This window comes from Gymnoscopelus braueri (genome assembly GCF_963280865.1).
Source record: "Gymnoscopelus braueri genome assembly, chromosome: 24".
NCBI classification, from domain to species: Eukaryota; Metazoa; Chordata; class Actinopteri; order Myctophiformes; family Myctophidae; genus Gymnoscopelus; species Gymnoscopelus braueri.
Genome location: NC_137626.1, coordinates 15206647 through 15222886, shown reverse-complemented (window position 1 = coordinate 15222886; position 16240 = coordinate 15206647). Strand labels below are relative to the sequence as shown.

At 40.8% G+C, this 16240-nt stretch overlaps 1 protein-coding gene across 1 annotated transcript in view; it reads left to right on the top strand.

Moving 5' to 3' along the window:
- The window catches only part of dmd (dystrophin), a 500806-nt gene that overhangs the window by 301028 nt on the left and 183538 nt on the right, over positions 1 to 16240 (top strand). The window contains exons 26-30 of the mRNA XM_080421894.1: positions 3934 to 4034; positions 5598 to 5709; positions 6197 to 6310; positions 13802 to 13957; positions 15590 to 15760. Of these exons, the coding sequence (XP_080278020.1) occupies positions 3934 to 4034; positions 5598 to 5709; positions 6197 to 6310; positions 13802 to 13957; positions 15590 to 15760 (654 nt within the window). The remainder of the gene's footprint in view (positions 1 to 3933; positions 4035 to 5597; positions 5710 to 6196; positions 6311 to 13801; positions 13958 to 15589; positions 15761 to 16240) is intronic.

Sequence of the window (16240 nt, the reverse complement as noted above, 5' to 3'; positions counted from 1 at the left end):
GTCAGTGTATGTTGGATTAAAGGGTTAGTTCAGATTTTTTGAGTATTTTCTGTAGGAAATACTTACCATTAATGTAATGGTTGGAAAGGTATTAATTGATTGCCCGAGTCCCGTGGTCAGAGTTATGGTCCGGTTCTGATAAATATGAAGTAGTTCCGGTAGATTAGTAGATTTAGTGGGGGCCGCTCATTAAAAATAAATTAATTTAAAAAACTAGCGTCATTTGTATTGTTGACCTATTTCTACCATATAGAGCAGGTTTCGTTCAATTTCGACCCCTCTGTCACATGGTACTAATGTTTGTGTCCAGAATCACTGCGCCGCGGCAGCCTACTCACACACAAAATATATGACACAAAAAATAGTACCATGTGACAGAGGGGTCGAAATTGAACGAAACCTGCTCTATATGGTAGAAATGGGTCAACAATACAAATGACGCTAGTTTTTTAAAGTAATTTATTTTTAATGAGCGGCCCCCACCAAATCTACTAATCTACCGGAACTACTTCATATTCATCAGAACCGGACCAGAACCGGATCATAACTCTGACCACGGGACTCGGGCAATCAATTAATACCTTTGCAACCACTACATTAATGGTAAGTATTTCCTACAGAAAATACTACAAAAATCTGAACTAACCCTTTAATGTGTATTTTCAGACATTTAACCACTTGAACCGTCAATACTTAGAATGTTCTTTTTTCCCCCTCTACACCAAACCTCTTTGCCAAAAAATTGCAGATCTACAAGCTCACAACGCCTCGCAGCGCGAGGCGTTGTGAGCTTGTAGATCTGCTATTTTTGGCTAATGTTCCACTCAGAATAGGGATGCTAGGGTTCAAGTGGTTAATGTAAGAAACATGATCCTATCACACACAGATGTGGGGGGCCCCCTGTAGTAACTCTGAGGACCCCCCTAGTGGTACTGGACCCCCTGCTTCCACAATAGCACTTGAGTGTGTGATCTCTCTCTCTCTCTCTCTCTCTCTCTCTCTCTCTCTCTCTCTCTCTCTCTCTCTCTCTCCCCCTCTCTCTCCCTCTCATTGCTGTATATGTGCCAATAAAGCTCAGAGGCCATGCAGTTATACAGTCAATAACAAAATGTTATCTTTGTGCAACATCGATTTAAAACACTGTTTACGCAGTGCTTTAACGGGCATCCTCGTAAAAACTACAACGATGTACTGTAGCGCACAACATGGACAAATAAAGATGGTTGCGCGTAAGCAATGTAATAGCCAAAGTATTAGTAGGAAACACATCCCGTAAAAAAATATAATGCGTATAAAAAACAGACTGATATCCATGGCCACACACGCGTCTCTTCCAGTGTTGCCATGTCCGTGTACTATAAGCGACGTTGGGCTTGTTTTACTGTAAAGTCACTTTGGGTTGTGGTTTTTTTTGGGCTTGTGTAGTTGCTTATTTGGGCTTGCTGTCTGAAGCTGTTTAAATCAGTCGTTCTCAAACATTGTCATGTCAAGGACCCCCCATCTGAGAATATTTTGTGTCAGCCAGGGGACCCCCATACAAGAATTGTGTGGTTAAAATGTTCCAAATATTTAACCTTTTTTGTATATTTTTATATTGAAAATAGCAGATCTGCAAGCTTGCGACGCGTTGTGAGCTTGTAGATTGGCTGTTTTCAAATAGCTGCAGTGTGTGTGTGTGTGTGTACGCTCATGTGGCCTATAAGTCGCTTCTTTTGGGGCTCGTTTTTGTAGACCTGGTTGCTTGTTTCTCTTGCAAAAAAATATGTCAGCTACTGGTCTGTGCAACTCTGTGACATTTCATCAGCAAGCAGGTTTCATTGACAGCTTTCCAGAGTGATAACACCGACCGGGGTCTGTTTTTGAGTGGTGCTAGCCACTCCAAGGAGTGACTTTGTCTGCGTGTCTGTCTGTCTGTCTGTGTGTCCGTCCGTATGAGCACGGCCTCTCTGTATGTTTGAGCACAGCCTCAACAGCTGCGGCTGATTGCAACACAAAGATGCAACCATACAGGTACAGTACAGTACAGTACAGACCGTACCGTACCGTACAGTACAGTACAGACCGTACAGTACGTACAGTACAGCTAGAGGTACAGTACAGGTACAGTACAGTACAGTACAGACCGTACAGTACAGACCGTACAGTACAGTACAGTACAGTACAGACCGTACAGTACAACAGTACAGTACAGACCGTACCGTACAGGTACAGTACGTACAGTACATTACAAGTACAGTACAGTATGTACAGTATGTACAGTACAGTACAGGTACAGTACAGTACAGACCATACAGTACAGTACAGTACAGTACAGACCGTACAGTACAGTACAGTACAGTACAGTACAGTACAGTACGTACAGTACAGGTACAGGTAGAGGTACAGTACAGTACAGACCGTACAGTACAGTACAGTACAGTACAGTACACACACACACACACACACTTTTGAGTAAAAATACTTAAAATGAGTAAAAATACTTAAAATTAGTAAAAATACTTAAAATGAGTAAAATACTTAAAATATGTTAAAATGAGTAAAAACACGTACAAATCTGTACAAACATTTTAAAGTACTTAAAATGAGTAAAAATACTTTGAAGTCATCAAAGTCTGTAAAAAGTAACTAATGAAATGAACTCATGAAAGGCACCACTCTCTTCACACTGGGTGTGATTTTTTTTTTCTGTGTGTCCACAGAGAAAGAAAACATATAAGAGGAGGAGGGGTGTGTGTGTGTGTGTGTGTGTGTGTGTGTGTGTGTGTGTGTGTGTGTGTGTGTGTGCGTGTGTGTGCGTGTGCGTGTGTTGTTTACTCTTGGCAAATGTGTCACGTAAAGCTAAGTCGTGTGATCGAATGAGCGAAAACTGGCAGCGCGCCCGGCAACAGTTTGTTATGTTGGGGATTTTTTTTTTTTGGCAGGGGAAATCTCAGCCTATTAGAGGCATATTAGAGGCTGTGGTGTTGAATGTTCACAGATGCCCATTACTTTGACTTATATGCATGTATTGGCGCTCTCTGCACAGCCCACTTGTTTGCTAATCTGAAGAGTAGAAAACAAAAAACGAGCACTCTCATTCTGTATTTATAATGCAGTTTGCCGGGTGCACGTCACGAAAGATTCACATTAAGAAAGTAATAGCCAGCACTCAGAAGTCCTTCTGGTACTTTTAATTCATAGGCGCACGGACGGACACGGCAAACACTGACGCGTTTCGGCGGCAAGCCTTCCTCAGCGTGTATGATACATACTAATCTCTCAAGAACAGATTCTGCTCTGCTTTGGAATCTGTCGTGAAGGCTCGTCATAACATGTACGCACTGGGCTACAAGTGGGCGTGCCTTCAGATCAGGAAGCAGGCCGCGCTTTACCCTATCAAATGTAGTGGGCGGGATTCACGTGTCCGTCGATCTTTCCCCCTCGAAACAAACCCAAACTAATTTAACAATAGCGTCCGCGGAGCAGACAAAACCACGGAAAGATATTCACATTTTAACTTACTCTTTCATCATAGAAACAAGTGGGCTTATAACCAAAACGATCCATGTTCTCTGGGAGAAGTGGTGTTAGTGTTCCGTGTAGAAATATTGTTAGTGGGAATTAAAACATAGTGGCACCACCGGAAGTGAAAGGCTGAAGGCAGACCAAAACCCCGGTTTCCTTGCGCACGTGTGCTACGTCGTCATTGTCCCAGAGCCAAGTTAGCAGAGGGCGCTGTTTTTCATTCTCATTTGGCTTTGGGTTCCCAGATTGGATACATACTGAGGAAGGCTTGACGCCGAAAGGCTTGACACCCAATACATATTAATTTGGGGGTCATTGACATGAAAAAGTTTGAGAAACTTCATTCAAACCACACTCTCATTCTGTCTGTCTGTCTGTCTGTCTGTCTGTCTGTCTGTCTGTCTGTCTGTCTGTCTGTCTGTCCTGTAGGCCCTGCAGGTGTCTCTGGTCGAGCACCAGGGGGAGGTAGACTACCTGAAGGCAGCTGTGGAGCAGGTGTTCCAGAAAGCACCGGCAGACATCAGCCAGAGGTATGTATGTAGTATGTACTGTATGTTAGCACATGGAGTATGTTGTGTCGTATTGCATTGAATCGTGTTATTATTGTTGTGTTGAACTGCATTGTGTGTTAATGTGTTGTAATTGTGCGGTGTTGTAGGTGTACCGTAGAGATGGACTCCATCATGGCTCTAACGCAGGGGTCTTCGACAGGGGGTCCGTGGACCCCTAGGGGGTCCTCAGAGTTATACTGCAAGGGGGCCCCCAAATCTTTGTGTGATAGGATCATGTTTTTTTTTTTACATTAACCACTTGAACCGTAGCATCCCTATTCTGAGTGGGTTGTGAGCTTGTAGATCTGGTATTTTTTGGCAAAGAGGTTTGGTGTAGAGGGGGGAAAAAAGAGCAGACCAAGTATTGACGGTTCAAGTGGTTAAATGTCTGAAAATACACGTTAATCCAACATACACTGACGATAGTGCTGTCAAAGTCTAAGAAGCTGTCACAATTTTATACAATATGTAGTGGGGGGTCCCTGCTTCATCTCTCTCAGCTGAGGGGTCCTTGGCCTGAAAACGTTGAAGACCCCTGCTCCAATGTATTGTATTGTGTTATACTGTAGGTATGGTCTAGAGATGGACTCCATTATGGCTCTAATGCAGGGGTTTCCACTACATATTTATACAATTGTGTTTTGCAGATTAAACTTTTTCATAGATTTCATAGATAGCTTCATAGACTTGTTTGACAGCACTGTCATCAGTGTTGGATTCATGTTAACACATTCCATGCCAGAGTTTAATCTCATAATGTACTCACCAGTGCCCGCGTTTTATTGTTGTTTTTTTGTTTTTTTCATGTCGCCACAGACCTCGCTAAATAAGTTAAAAGTGCGCGTTCATTTGGTTCTAAACACACAGCGGATCTGTGAGAAACGGCCAGCGAAAAAAGTTTCTAAATCCGAGCCGCCATCTTGAAGATACAGTGGATCAACGCTAAACAGTGATCAGCGAGGAGAAAAACAACAACCGAGAAAATCGAGTTTTAAACAGGATCCCAGACAGGAAGCGGATACGATCGAAAAAACCGGAACCCGAATAATTCTGTTTCCGACCGGAAACCGGAAACGGAAATGGATAAAAAAAAATCGGAAAGTGCACCTGGGGAAATTTCAATGGGAATCGGCGGTTCGCGTAGATCTACGCGATTGGCACGCTGCGGCTTTAAATAGGTTCGCGTAGATCTACGCGATTGGCATTCAATGTGTTAATGTGTATTTTCAGACATTTAACCACTTAAACCGTCACTACTTAGTAAACTTGACGTTTCACACTGTACTTGGTCTGCTCTTTTTTCCCTCTACACTAAACCTCATCTTGTAGATATGCTATTTTTGGCTAAAGTTGTTCAAGTTTTGTAAAGTTTTTGGCTAAAGTTCTCCTCAGAATAGAGATGTAAGGTAGGGTTCAAGTGGTTAATGTAAAAAAAGATTCGGTGGCCCCCCTGTAGTAACTCAGAGGAACCCCTAGGGGTCCCCGACCCCCTGCTGAAGACTCCTGCTCTAATGTATTGTATTGTATTGTGTTATACTGTAGGTATCGTATCGAGATGGACTCCATCATGGCTCGGTGGAGGCGGATAGGCACCACGCTGACGGAGAACGCCCAGAAGCTGCAGGAGCTGATGGGCAAACTGATGCAGTTTGAGGTGAGACACTACATCAGCACTTATCACACTAACGGATCTCTGTCACCTCAGTTAATTACCTGATTGATTTTTCAAAAATCATTTTTCATTATTATGTATTTAATGAATTCATTCAATCGTTAATTAGATGAAGATAAATGTGTGTGTTTATTTTTGAGAATTTGACCCTGAACTGCGTGGGAAAGATTGTAATAAATGAAGAAAACGTTTCTTTCTTTCTCTCTGTCTCTGTCTCTGTCTCTGTCTCTCTCTGTCTCTGTCTCTCTCTCTCTCTCTCTCTCTGTCTGTCTGTCTGTCTGTCTGTCTGTCTGTCTGTCTGTCTGTCTGTCTGTCTGTCTGTCTGTCTGTCTGTCTGTCTGTCTGTCTGTCTGTCTGTCTGTCTGTCTGTCTGTCTGTCTGTCTGTCTGTCTGTCTGTCTGTCTGTCTGTCTGTCTGTCTGTCTCTCTCTCTCTCTCTCTCTCTCTCTCTCTCTCTCTCTGTGAGTCAGAATGACGTGAAGACATTGAAGAAGTGGATGGCTGATGTGGACGTCTTCCTAAACGAGGAGTGGCCCGCCCTGGGTGACTCAGAGGCCCTGGAGAAACAGCTGGAACAGTGCACGGTACATAGCTCTCTGTCTCCCTCTCTCTCTTTCTCTGTGTCTCTGTCTGTCCATCTTTCCGTCTCTACCCATCTCTCCCCCTTGGCAACGCCGTGCATCCGAGAGAAAAAAAAAAACCCAGCTGGCAGTGATTGAAGAAGTACTCAGATTATTTACTTAAAGGACGACTTCACCCATTTTCAACCTATCTTCATATAATTGGTCCTCACTAATGTTCATGATAAAATTGCACAATTTTTTCCCACTCGGTCTGTGTTCCATAAGAGGGCATGTGGACACTTCAGAGTGTACCAGTCTGTACGCCTACCAGTGACATCATCGTTAGTCAGATTTTACTTTTCAAACAAGATTTAAAAAATTCTATTCCGATTTTCATTAACGCAAGAACAATGGCTTCCATTATAGCATGCTTTGCTTACTTTCCAGGAATAGAAAGGAATAGAAAAAATATAGAAATACTCTGTTACAAGTACAAGTCCAGAATTAAAAATGTACTTGAGTAAAAGTACAAAGGTATTGGCATCAAAATGTGCTTAAAGTACCAAAAATAAAAGTACTAAATGTTTGAAAGTAGCAGATCTACAAGCTCACAACGTGTCGCGATGCGACGCGTTGTGAGCTTGTAGATCGGCTTTTTTCAAATAGCCTAGTTATAAAATAGAAGTGGAAGGGCTGAAGTGGTTAATTTTTTATATACAAATTATAATATCATCATTTATATCTGAAAAGTAACTAGTAACTAAAGTTTTCACATAATTGTAGTGGAGTAAAAGTACAATATTTGCCTCTGAGATGTAGTGGAGTAGAAGTAAAAGTATTGGAAAATGGAAATGCTCAAGTAAAGTGCAAATACCTCAAAATTGTACTTAAGTACAGCACTTAAGTAAATGTACTTAGTTACTTTCCACCACTGAGTAAATGTAATTACACTTTCCACCACTGCCCGCTGGTATTCCTTTTCAAGCTCCCAGAGAGCATTCATCGACTCACGCTGAACTCCACATAACACACAGATACGTGGCTCTGGGTATCGATTGGTCTGGAAACCTTTAACCCATTAAGACCCTGAGGCCAATTCTGCAAATACCATCTAAATCAGTAGTTCTCAAACTTTTTCATGCCGCGGACCCCCAAAATGATGTGGATTTTTGCCGCGGACCCCCCCCCCCATCTGAAAATGTTTTGTTGCTTTCCCGGTTTTAATGGGTTAAATGACATTCACAAAGTTTAAATGAAACTCAGCTTGACTGCATTAGCACGGTTTAATGGGCTGAGATTAACATGCAACTTTAATGCCCAACCTGTTTAACACATGACTTTATTATCATTGCTTTTGTTCGGCTTTATTGTGATAGAGACAGGAAAGATAGGAGAGAGAAAGGAAGGATAATAGGGGTGTGCCGAGGGGTGTGCCAATATATCGTCCCGTGATATATCGCGATACGTTTTTCGTGACGATATGTGTCGTTTTGGTGTTTAAACCCCCCCCCCTCCAAAAACGACATTTGTTTTGGCCAAAAACGCCAAAAAATATATATTTTTTGCAATAATAATAATGCAAAAACAGAAGTATTAGTTTTTTTCCCACCCATATATTTTCATGATAAAAAAGTGCCATATATATTGTATCGTATCGATATCGTGAGCCCAATATCGTGTATCGTATCGTGAAATTAGCGTATCGGCACACCTCTAGAGGATAACATGCAGCGAAGATCCTCTGATCGGATTTGAACCCCGACCGGCTGCGGACAGATTTGAGCCTTTTTTTTACAGCAGTGGTTCTCAAAACTTTTCATGTCAAGGACCCCCAAATTGATGTGTATTTGGCCACGGACCCCCATCTGAAAATGTTTTGTGCCAGGGACCCCCATAAGAGAAGATTTATGTTAAAATAAAATAAAGAATCTAAACGATACAAAATTTTCCAAAAATTTTCACAATTCTTTCAAATATTTTCCAAAATACAAGCTCGCATGCGCTTGAGCTTGTAGATCTGCTATTTTGGAATGGCCAACGTATAAATGGATAAAGTGGTTAAAACGAGAACCACTGATTTACATTGCATGCACTCTTACCAGGCACACCAACCAGGATACCTCAGCAATACTTTTAATTAGGGATGAAATAGTTTGCTAAATAACAGATTAATTGAGCGAATGAGAATTTATCGCGTTAAATGTTAGAAATTGAACTGTCTAAATGTCTGTTTTGTCATATTTACGACTTCACCAAAAGTTTGAACGCCTGTCTTTTAACAATGAAAAGTTATGTTCTACAGCTGGGAAGTTATACAATGAAATCCATTTCAGATAATAGATGGCATTTCACATCATCATCATTTAACAGCAATTAACATCATTCCGTACTTTAGCGCCATATATATATATATTGGCAACGCCGTGCATCCGAGAGAAAAAAAACAACCCAGCTGGCAGTGATTGAAGAAGTACTCAGATTATTTACTTAAAGGACGACTTCACCCATTTTCAACCTATCTTCATATAATTGGTCCTCACTAATGTTCATGATAAAATTGCACAATTTTTTCCCACTCGGTCTGTGTTCCATAAGAGGGCATGTGGACACTTCAGAGTGTACCAGTCTGTACGCCTACCAGTGACATCATCGTTAGTCAGATTTTACTTTTCAAACAAGATTTAAAAAATTCTATTCCGATTTTCATTAACGCAAGAACAATGGCTTCCATTATAGCATGCTTTGCTTACTTTCCAGGAATAGAAAGGAATAGAAAAAATATAGAAATACTCTGTTACAAGTACAAGTCCAGAATTAAAAATGTACTTGAGTAAAAGTACAAAGGTATTGGCATCAAAATGTGCTTAAAGTACCAAAAATAAAAGTACTAAATGTTTGAAAGTAGCAGATCTACAAGCTCACAACGTGTCGCGATGCGACGCGTTGTGAGCTTGTAGATCGGCTTTTTTCAAATAGCCTAGTTATAAAATAGAAGTGGAAGGGCTGAAGTGGTTAATTTTTTATATACAAATTATAATATCATCATTTATATCTGAAAAGTAACTAGTAACTAAAGTTTTCACATAATTGTAGTGGAGTAAAAGTACAATATTTGCCTCTGAGATGTAGTGGAGTAGAAGTAAAAGTATTGGAAAATGGAAATGCTCAAGTAAAGTGCAAATACCTCAAAATTGTACTTAAGTACAGCACTTAAGTAAATGTACTTAGTTACTTTCCACCACTGAGTAAATGTAATTACACTTTCCACCACTGCCCGCTGGTATTCCTTTTCAAGCTCCCAGAGAGCATTCATCGACTCACGCTGAACTCCACATAACACACAGATACGTGGCTCTGGGTATCGATTGGTCTGGAAACCTTTAACCCATTAAGACCCTGAGGCCAATTCTGCAAATACCATCTAAATCAGTAGTTCTCAAACTTTTTCATGCCGCGGACCCCCAAAATGATGTGGATTTTTGCCGCGGACCCCCCCCCCCATCTGAAAATGTTTTGTTGCTTTCCCGGTTTTAATGGGTTAAATGACATTCACAAAGTTTAAATGAAACTCAGCTTGACTGCATTAGCACGGTTTAATGGGCTGAGATTAACATGCAACTTTAATGCCCAACCTGTTTAACACATGACTTTATTATCATTGCTTTTGTTCGGCTTTATTGTGATAGAGACAGGAAAGATAGGAGAGAGAAAGGAAGGATAATAGGGGTGTGCCGAGGGGTGTGCCAATATATCGTCCCGTGATATATCGCGATACGTTTTTCGTGACGATATGTGTCGTTTTGGTGTTTAAACCCCCCCCCCTCCAAAAACGACATTTGTTTTGGCCAAAAACGCCAAAAAATATATATTTTTTGCAATAATAATAATGCAAAAACAGAAGTATTAGTTTTTTTCCCACCCATATATTTTCATGATAAAAAAGTGCCATATATATTGTATCGTATCGATATCGTGAGCCCAATATCGTGTATCGTATCGTGAAATTAGCGTATCGGCACACCTCTAGAGGATAACATGCAGCGAAGATCCTCTGATCGGATTTGAACCCCGACCGGCTGCGGACAGATTTGAGCCTTTTTTTTACAGCAGTGGTTCTCAAAACTTTTCATGTCAAGGACCCCCAAATTGATGTGTATTTGGCCACGGACCCCCATCTGAAAATGTTTTGTGCCAGGGACCCCCATAAGAGAAGATTTATGTTAAAATAAAATAAAGAATCTAAACGATACAAAATTTTCCAAAAATTTTCACAATTCTTTCAAATATTTTCCAAAATACAAGCTCGCATGCGCTTGAGCTTGTAGATCTGCTATTTTGGAATGGCCAACGTATAAATGGATAAAGTGGTTAAAACGAGAACCACTGATTTACATTGCATGCACTCTTACCAGGCACACCAACCAGGATACCTCAGCAATACTTTTAATTAGGGATGAAATAGTTTGCTAAATAACAGATTAATTGAGCGAATGAGAATTTATCGCGTTAAATGTTAGAAATTGAACTGTCTAAATGTCTGTTTTGTCATATTTACGACTTCACCAAAAGTTTGAACGCCTGTCTTTTAACAATGAAAAGTTATGTTCTACAGCTGGGAAGTTATACAATGAAATCCATTTCAGATAATAGATGGCATTTCACATCATCATCATTTAACAGCAATTAACATCATTCCGTACTTTAGCGCCATATATTACCCGTAATTTCCCAGTCTTGACTTTAATCGTGCAGATCAATCATCAAACGGATGAATTAACGATAATGGTTATATTTGCAGCGCGATCTCTCTCATTTCCTCTGCACTGTCTAACCCTCTGGTTCTCAAACTGGGGTCCGGGGACCCCCTGGTGACCCCCCCGGGTTAATATAGCATCACAATCATTTTAACTACTTTATCCATTTATATGTTGGCTATTCAAAAATAGCAGATCTACAAGCTCACAGCTTGTGCATCTGCTATTTTTGTCATTTTTTTTAAATATATCAAAAATGTTTGGAAAATGAATGATATATATTTTTTTTACATTCTTCTGGGGGTCCCTGGCACAAACCATTTTCCGATGTGGGTTCGCTCAATTTGGGGCGTCCTTGACTTGAAAACGTTCGAGAACCAAAGGTCATAACTAAACCTGTTCGCTAGGATTCAGTTTTACGATTTTAATGTTTGTTTTTGGGCGGTGAAACCGCCCCTATAAGTGAGATTTGGAAAAATGTACATTTTCCTGCGCTGTGATCTGGGCCCAGGAAATTAGTAGAATTATCCTGCGCTGTGATTGGCCAATCACAATCTATTCAGGACTGTGATTGGCCAGTGTCACATGACACATGTGCATAGCCCTATATAAGCAACCATAACTTGAAAAAAACCAAATATTGTTTTTTTTCAAGTTATGGTTTCGTCCATCATAAAGAGTGTTTCAATAAATGTATTTATCTTTTGTACATGATTGGTTGACTCCATTCAGTATTGTGATTAGCTAGCAAGACACCGCCCACTTCACACAGGGTGTGATTTTTAAGTCTTTAAATGGGTTGGCATCATTGTACATAGCGGAGCTTCTACCTCCGAATAACTCTACAAGGGTCTTTCTTGAGGTCTACTGACCAGTCACTTCTTAAGGTCCCGCCAACAAAGCTGAAGACCCAGGGAGATTTCTTCTGTAGGGCCCAAACTGTGGAACGAGCTTCCACCCCATGTTGGTGCGTCTCAAACCCTGCCTGTGTTTAAATCACGTTTAAAAAACTCACCTGTACTCCTTGGCGTTTGAAAATTCAGAATGAGAGTTGTTGTTTTCCTCTAGGCAATGTGTCTATATGTTGTCCTGTTCTTTTGTGTATTGTTTTTGCTCTTGGTTGTTTTAGTATTTCTTTTTTTGTTACTGAGTGTACTGCACACTGTTGTTTTAAATTGTGCTCTATAAATAAAGTGGATTGGATTGCTGGGAAAAAAAATCCCTTTGAAAAGTAAAGTGACATTTTTCAGAATGAAAGAGCAGAGAGTGCTTTGAGTCAGAGCAGCTGACAGCTCAATGTGTTTTTGCCTGAGGACAGGAGAGGAGAGGAGTGCGTATAGCCGGCGGACTGAAATATCCCCGGAGGCCATGATGCAAGCATAAAAAAAAACTCCCCGTCAGACTTCATCAAAGTGACACCGTGGCTTTTATAGGCGTTACCGCCGTGAGTCCACTAAGCATGCTGTGACACTTCATAAAGGTCCTGGTAAAAAGACAAGCGCCGCCAGTCAGACACGTTGCTAGGTCTCTACTAGGTTGGGGGCTTAGCCCCCCAGGCAATGGACACATGTATCCCCCCCCCCCCCCCCGCGCGCGCGCGTGTTTTTTGTTACTTTATTTCGGTTTTAGGGTTAGGGGTAGGGTTAAGTTAGGGTTATAGATATATAATTAAAAAAATATATATATTTGTTTTTATTTATTTTTTATTGGTGGCTTTGGATAAAACATTGTTGGCTATAGCCACCGAAGCCCCCACGTAACGACGCCCCTGCCGCCAGTGGTGTAAATTTACTCAAGTACTGTACTTTTTGAGGTATTTTTTACTTTACTGGAGTATTTCCAATTTTCTGTACTTTTACTTCTACTCCATTACATCTCAGAGGCAAATATTATGCTTTTACTCCACTACAATTATTTGAAAACTTAAGTTACTAGTTACTTACTAGATTTTGATTATCATTACAAAACATGCATTACCCAGTTCAGCCCTACATACAATTCTGCCATTTGAAAATAGCCGATCAGATCGGCTATTTTCAAACGATTTTTATAAATTTTAAAAACTTTAAAAACATTCTGCATAATGAGTACTTTTACTTTTGTACTTTAAGTATATTTTGATACCAATACCTTTGTACTTTTACTCAAGTAAATGTAGAATTCCAATAGACTTGTAACAGAGTATTTCTACATTGCAGTATTGATACTTTTACTTAAGTAAACATTTTTTGTACTTTTTCTGCCACTGGCCATGCAAGCATAAAAACTCCCCGCCATGCAGACTTCATCAAAATGACACACCGAGTCCACTAAGCATGCTGTGACACTTCATAAAGGGCCTGGTTAAAAGACAAGTGCCGCGAGGGAGAGGAATCAGGGTCGAGATTGAAAAAAAAAGCGGGGGAACAGCGGTTCTCGTATAAATGTGAGAGTCGTGTTTTCTCAGCAGGGTTTTTATTAGCTCTTTATTAAAACCCTCCGTAATATGTTTAAAATGTCAGTTCGGACGGACAAATGTCCCCACAAGTATAGGAGAATTTGAGAAATAGACATTGTGAGGACCATTTTCCCGGTCCTCACAAGAAAAATGGCTGTTTTATGGTTGAAAATAGATTTAGAGATATGTTTACAATTAGGAAAAGATTCAGGTTGGGGCTTAGGGTCAGAATTTAAAAAAAAATTGTAGTTACCGTGCAAACTGTGATCCTTGACGAGTTCAACATTGTGTCTCTTGTCCTCCTGCACTCCGATTGGCCAGGCCTTGGTGAATGACATCCACACCATCCAACCCAGCCTCAACGGCATCAACGAGGTGGGCGTGTCCCTGAAGAAGGAGGCGGAGCCGCCGTTCGCCGTCCACATCCAGAAGGAGCTGGACGAGCTCAACGCGCAGTGGGAGAACATCTGCAAACAGGTGTGTGTGTGTGTGTGTGTGTGTGTGTCCGATAGGTCCCCGCGTGGGTCCCGGGTTCAAATCCTGGGTGTAAGTTTGTGTGTGTGCGTGTGTATTTGTGAGTACATGTGAGTGGCTGTGCATGTGTATTTGTGTGTGAATGTGTGCATGTCATGTCTGTCTCTCTTTGTCCCTGTCTCTGTCCCTGGTTTACTTCCTATATAGCTTCTAATTCTATGTTCGTGTTTTAGCCAATCAGTTTGGCCCACATAAAAGACGCATGGGAGCCCTGGAGGCTTTTTTTCCTTCTTTTTTTTTTTGCTCTGCAATGACATCATTCTGTTCTTATTGAACTTATTGCCGAAGCCATAAAAAAAGTTATAGTTTGTTTGAAGTATGCAGCAGCCTATTATAGACAGACCCAGTTAGCTTATGACACGGTGTGGGATATGGGGCAATGGTAGAAGATCAAATGTACTAAATCTTTTTTACTCAAGTAAAAGTATCCATACTGCAATGTAGAAACACTCTGTTAGAAGTAAATGTCCAGTAATCAAAATACACAAGTACAAAAGTATTGGTATCAAAATCTACTTAAACTACTAAAAGTAAAAGTACTCAATATGCAGATCGTCCCGTTTTACAAGTTATCATACTGTATATGTAAAATAAAAAATAGAAATCTCTTGATAATAGCAGATCTACAAGCACACAACACGTCACATTGTGACGTGTTGTGTGCTTGTAGATCTGCTATTTTCAAATAGCCAACTGAATAGGGCTGAAGTGGTTAATGCATGTTTTGCAATAATAATCAAAATCCACACTGTAACTACTGTAGTTTTCAAATAATTGTATATGTATATTGTATATTATATGTGTGTCTGAGATGTAGTGGAGTAGAAGTATATAGTATAGAACATTGGAAATACTCCAGTAAAGTAAAAGCACCAATTTTTTTTTACTTAAGTACAGTATTTGAGTACTTTACACCACTGAGAGCTGGATCACAGTCTGTATAGTAAGATAAGTGGATCACTGGTTCTCAAAGTGCGGTCCAGGGACCCTCAGGGTTCCTCGGAGGGGGTTCCAAAGGGACCCTTACAGCTCTGTCCTTGAAAGTCAAATAGTTAGAGAACCGCTGGGCTGGATCATAATGTAGCCTGCAGGTACAGGAGGAGCAAAGGGAGTAGCGGAGGAGGCGGAACGCGGAGGAGGAGTCTTAGAAATAATACAACACATCGTCTCTGTCTGGGGGGGAAACCTCATATGTCCAAAACTGTTACTTTTCAGGACTCAAAATAAAAAGATAGCAAAAGTAGCAGATCGACAGTATACCTTTATATTTCAGCCATTTGAAAATAGCAGATCTACAAGCTCACAATGTGAGCTTGTAGATCTGCTATTTTCAAATGGCCAAAATACAGGGCTTAAGTGGTTAATGTATGCTTTGTGATAATTATAAAAATCTACAAAGTAACTAGTAACTACATTTTTCAAATAATTGTAGTGGAGTAAAAGTACAATATTAGCCCCTGAGATGTAGTGGAGTAGAAGTAAAAGTACTGACAATTGGACATACTCAAGGGAAGTAAAAAATAAATGTACTCAGTTACTTTACACCGCTGGTTCTCCCTCTCCGTCCCATCCCAGGCCTATGCTAAGAAGTCTGCCCTGAAGGGGGGTCTGGACAAGACCATGGCCCTGAGGAAGGAGATGCAGGAGATGCAGGAGTGGATCAACCAGGCCGAGGAGGACTACCTGGAGAGAGACTTCACCTACAAGACCCCCGAGGAGCTCCGCAAGGCCGTGGAGGAACTCAAGGTACACTCTCTCTCTCTCTGTCTGTCTGTCTGCCTGTCTGCCTGTCTGTCTGTCTGTCTGTCTGCCTGTCTGTCTGTCTGTCTGTCTGTCTGTCTGTCTGTCTGTCTGTCTGTCTGTCTGTCTGTCTGTCTGTCTGTCTCTGCATTCACATATCGTTGATAAAGGAGAGATGAAGTTGTTGCAAACGAAAGGTTTTATTGAATAAAAGATAAAACATGATGGCGATTAGACTATTTAACATAAAAGATTATCTTTTAATAAGGGAGAACCCCCCCCCCCCCCCACACACACACACACATTGGAAGTGCTCACGCTTCAAGCTGTGAATGAAATGATGTTAGTGAAGCATCCCCAGCAATAAAGATGAAAGTGTGAGAGAGAGAGATCTTCCTTATTGAACTTATACGCTTAGGGCTACCTGTCCAAAACCCAGTTCCTTTTTTCATAATTAGTTTTAAATAACATTTGAAAGTAGTGACA